Genomic DNA, 5,162 nt, shown 5'->3' with positions numbered 1-5,162 from the left:
AGATGTGGTTTCACTATCCATTTCCAGCTGGCCTTGAACTCCCTAGAGGGAGTTGTACCTCCCTTTGCCTCCCAGGTGCTGAGATTAAAGGTATGTAGTATTTTGCCCTACCCAGAATAAAGCAACAAGATCCATTTTTATTTTGATTTATGTATATCTGTGTTTGTGTGAGGATGTGTCACATATGTAAAGATTCCTTAGGAAGCATTTGTTTTCCCACAGTTCGGTATAGAAACCCTATTTATAAGTTTTGCATAACCCTCTTCCCACAGAAGACCCGACAGAGAGCATATTTCATGTCCTTGTTACGGAGGCTATAGATAAAAGGGTTTAAAGCTGGTGTCACCACAGAGTATATCAGTGTGATAATTTTATGCATAGCAACTGAGTTGCCAGATGTGGGACTCACATACATCACCATTATGGTTCCATAGAACAGAGACACTACCAGCAGGTGGGATCCACAGGTTGAGAAGGCCTTTTGTTGTCCATCTGAAGAGGGAACCCGAAGAACAGCTCTGAGCACCAGGGTATAGGATCCAAGGATGTACACACTTGTGAGGACTATGAAAAGAGTACTTATAGAATGGAATACATGCCTTATGACGGGTGTGGGTGTACAGGACAGTGCCATCAGTGGGTCCACATCACATAGAAAATGATCAATGATGTTGGGACCACAGAATGACAACTGAGAAATGAAAGAAATGGGAATCAAATGCCCGCAGAAACCAAAGATCCAACAGAGGAAAACCAGGGTACTGCAGAATTTCCTGGTCATGATGCAAGGATAATGCAGTGGGTAGCAGATAGCTAGATACCGATCATATGCCATCGCACAGAGGAAGAAACATTCTGTTGTTCCCAGGGAAAAGAAGAAGTAGAACTGAGTAAAGCAACCAGAGAAGGACATAATCTTAGTTTTGGAAAGAAAGTTGACCAGCATGTTGGGGACTGTGGAGTTCACATACCAGATTTCTAGGAAGGAGAAGTTGGCCAGGAACACATACATAGGGGTGTGGAGTTGGTGGTTCCACCTCACTGCACAAATGATGGCCATATTCCCGGTCAAGGTTATCATGTAGACCAGCAGGATCAGTGAGAAAAGTGTGATTTGAATCTTCCAGGGACCAGGAAAGCCCAGCAAGACAAAATATGTCACTGTAGATGCCTGTGACTGATTCATGAGCAGCAGCCTGTGGGAAGAAGATAGATAATGAGGAATTTCTTTGTTGGTGAGACATCTTGAAGCTTTTCTGGGACTAAGGGTTTGACTCATGAAGGCAAATATATTGGATGGTTAAAAATAAGCCTTGAACTGATCCTGTCCTGTTTCTGAGTGTGTTCTTCAGCTTCCAAGATGAATTCTAAGCTTTGTGAGTTTTCTGTGGCAATAGAGGAAGATCAATTAAATTTAATTCTTGTTAGTTTAGTGATATATCATGTTCTTAGCAAAAACCCTGGGATTGATCCCCAGCACCAGAGAAACAGGTACAAACAATCAAATAAGAATATTTAAACAATGGTAGAAATGTTTGATTTATGCTGCCTTGTTTCTCACTGAATGCTGTTCAGAGGCAACCAAAGTGCCATCACCTCTCAATGTGAGGACTGCACGCCATTGTTGTCAGTAGAGTTTGTTTTATTTTAAGGCTTCATAATGATACTATTCAGGTTTTTGAAGCTCCTTCCAAAGGAGAATTCATTTTTGAGTATGTTAAATAGTAACAAGAGAAAGAAATCAATAATCATAAACAATTCTTATGCAGTTTGCTTTTTCTATTTAAAGATATTTGTATTATAATAGCTAATTTATAATTTTATAATTTATTCTTTGTTTTTAGAAATTAAACCCTTATTATTTTTCACTCTACTCCACATGGCAATTTATCATGCTTCTTATACATTTGAAAGTGTTGTGTTTCTGGGTGGTGGTGGCACACACCTTTTATCTCAGCACTCAGGGATGTGGAGGCAGGTGGATCTATGGGAGTTTGAGGCTAGCCTGGTCTACAGAACGCGTTCCAACACAGCTAAAGCTACACAGAGAAATATTGTTTCAAAAAAAACAACTAAAAAATCTGTATTAAAAATGGACATAATGCATGAATGTGTATGGGAACATTTATGAGATTTCCCCCTAAGGCACTTATTAGTTTCAGAACTTCCCCTAAAGTTCATTATTCAGACTAGCTTACTTCACTTAAAATATGTTTAATATTTTAAAAGGTACAAAAATAAAATTTCTAAATAAAATTTCCCCCTCTCCAGAACATTGTAATCACAGATATGTTTGCCTTCTTTTTTTATGATCACATGCTGATTGTACAGAACAGCAGGGTTATTATTATCTGACTTATACTCAGGCTATTACTGGAGCTCTGTGAATTCCACTTCCCCTTTTCAGTTCATCCTCCTTTTAGTGTTCTTCCTCTTCTGTCATAGTTCCAAGGAAAAATAGTTTTAAGGCTCAAGCTGAGGATGCAGCAAAGTATTTGTCTATCGTGTGTGTGAGAGACCCTGGCTTTCATTACCTGTGCTATACAAATAAAGAAAAGCAAAGGAAAAATAACTGAAAAGAAGAAGAAAGAAAAAGCAAAAGAGGCAGAGCATAGAGAAAGAGCACAACTATAGCAGTAGGATATAAATAGAATCTTGTAAAATTACTTTTTGCAGCTAGGGTTTTATTATGTACAGTACTGGCTGGCCTGAAACTTGCTATGTAATCTCCTAGGCAATCTTTGGAACCTTCAGTCTTCTTGTCTTAGCTTTCTGAGTGGTAGATACAGTCATGAGAATCATGCCTGTCTAAATAAAATATTTTTAATTTTTTAATTAGTAAGAACAAAATTTGAGGTATACTTTTTTATAGAAATGGTATATGTGGCATTTATAGTACTCATGACTGTAAGAAAGCAGAATCAGGCTATTGCAGAAATGCTATCAGATGAGGTTAATAAACTTGAGATGGTTTAGCTGTAACAGGAGCAGCAGATTAGTGAGAACCCAAGTGAATGGTGCCAACTGTGCTTCCCTGGTGTTTGACAAGAGGCTATGAAGACCAGGAGAAAGTGATGAGGATGAAGAAATTTTCAGCTTTTAAAACTAAGATTGTTAAGAAGTAAACTAACCTATATTGAGGCTCATTTTGGTAAGACAACAAGAAAGAATGGCTCCCCACTACAGAAGCAACCAACATTCTGTTGCTTTCCATTGAGAAACCTCTTCTCAACAGAATTCTAATAGTTCCTTTACCTAGAATGAAGCAGCAACAACAATGGCTTTGAACTCAGAGTCATAGATTTTGATCCCAAGTCAAAATATATAAGTCTGAGCTGCATGTGTGTCAGTTATAGATTACTTTGTTGACATTTAAAATCAGTGTTGATGAAGATTCAGAATTCACATAGAATGCAGTGGAAAGCATGCAAGGGAAAGCTTTTTGCACCAACACCGATTTGATCTTACTGCCACAAGTGTCTTCTCTTCCTTCTCCTCATCCTCAGTTTCTTCCTCTTTTTCCTTCTCCCCTCAAGGAAGTGGTCTCTATTTCCAAGGCTTCCCTTTATAGCTCAGACTAGTGTCAAACTCAAGAAGCCTTTTGTTCCTCCAATGCTTGCTGTACCAGTGCATTATAGGGCATCCATTACATCATAGTGTATCGGTACAACATATTACATCCAATGCATGCAGTACATCATAGCGTATCCTGTGTATCCAGTGCATGCACCACCGCACTCAGAGCCTTTCCTATTGGACAATGCAACTGATAAAGCTATAACTAAGAAAGAAATACAATAGCATCAAATACTGATTCCCATTGGTTTTCCTCTCAGTGGACAGAGCCATTCCCTCAATATTCTGCACAATACTGTTGAAAGCCTTAGCTTCCTGCTGTCTAAGCCACCTCCTTGAGGGGAAGACCTGTGCACAACTTTGTTCCTGTTTCGCACATTGGCTTTGGAGTGGGTAAATTCCATGGTGATCTAAACATTCTGAATAATTCTTTTTCTTTTGTTTTGAGCAGAAGGACAAACTGATATTCTTTGACAGCCCCTTGAGCAGATTGAATGAAGAGATGTATTAGTAAGCAGGCTCACCTGTCATGCACAACAGCATCAATGCCTGTCAGGCATGAGGTCATTCTGGAGTCTGTATAAGGCCACAGAGCTTCCCTCCTTTCCCGGATCAAGCATGGAGGCTGTGCATAAGCACCTCATACATTACTGATTCTGTTTCTTCTGCACTACAACAGTGTGGTGTTCTGTTTCTCACGGTGTAAAGATCATGTGTTGGTCCCAGTTTGCTCCCTATGTTGTCCACTGTTGATATTCCTCCACTCTCTGTTCAAATGAACCTATTATTTCTCATGTTGTCCTTGGGGATCTCTTTTTGGTTCTTGTCATGGGGTTTCATTAATGTTTTTGATAAATTGATCTACAGGGATTATTGAAGATAATATGCCACAGATCCCAAAGCCTCTTGAAACTTGTCATGAGATACATAGATGCCCAATTAGACCATCTTCATTTTAATCCTTTTTTTATTGTATTTTATTTTCAAAAATTTGTGTCTTTTAGTTTTTAAGGTTTTATCATTTGTTCCTTCCCTGTTATCCCTTCAAACCTTTTATATCTACCCCCTTTTTTATTCCTAAATATAAGGCTTCATTTTCCATTAATTGTTGTTACACATATGCACACACACTACTACATACATAAACACAATCTAATCAGTCTATATAGATAAGTTTATGTGTGATTTTAGGATAATCATTTGATTTTATATAATTAACTGATGCATTTTTCCTTGGGGAACACTGTTTCTTCTGCTCTCAGCATCTGTTAGCTACTTGTAGAACCAGAAGGTTTCATGGAAGCTTCCAAAAGAAGAAAGCAACCAACAGTCCCACTAGCTCTGATGCCCATGAATGGTGACAACCAACATGGTACAATTACTCAAAGGGTGCAGTAAGTGGGAGACATACCTTGTTGGTACCCAACAGCTCTCTAATTGTGCTTCAGACCTACTCAACAAGAGAAAGATCATACTTTTATTGGAAACATAGCCAACTCCCAGGGCTAGTGAATTCATGGATATTAGAGAAGAGCCTGCAATCACCACTTTACTAAGCCAGTATAATCCCTAACTACATTCTAAAT

At 38.6% G+C, this 5,162-nt stretch overlaps 1 protein-coding gene across 1 annotated transcript; it reads right to left on the bottom strand.

Moving 5' to 3' along the window:
• Positions 1 to 241: 241 nt before the first annotated feature.
• On the bottom strand, positions 242 to 1,186 carry LOC119805920 (olfactory receptor 11H7-like). Its single transcript, XM_038317694.1, has one exon. The coding sequence runs from the start codon at positions 1,184 to 1,186 to the stop codon at positions 242 to 244; it is 945 nt and encodes a 314-aa protein (XP_038173622.1).
• Positions 1,187 to 5,162: the final 3,976 nt, after the last annotated feature.

Source organism: Arvicola amphibius, unplaced genomic scaffold (assembly GCF_903992535.2).
Source record: "Arvicola amphibius unplaced genomic scaffold, mArvAmp1.2, whole genome shotgun sequence".
In the NCBI taxonomy this organism is placed as follows: Eukaryota; Metazoa; Chordata; class Mammalia; order Rodentia; family Cricetidae; genus Arvicola; species Arvicola amphibius.
Note: the sequence above shows the minus strand (reverse complement) of the source record. Positions and strands in the feature narration are given on the sequence as shown.

Excerpts from the sequence above, each read along its gene's own strand:
- LOC119805920 (XM_038317694.1), bottom strand. The coding sequence starts at position 1,186 with ATGAATCAGTCACAGGCATCTACAGTGACATATTTTGTCTTGCTGGGC.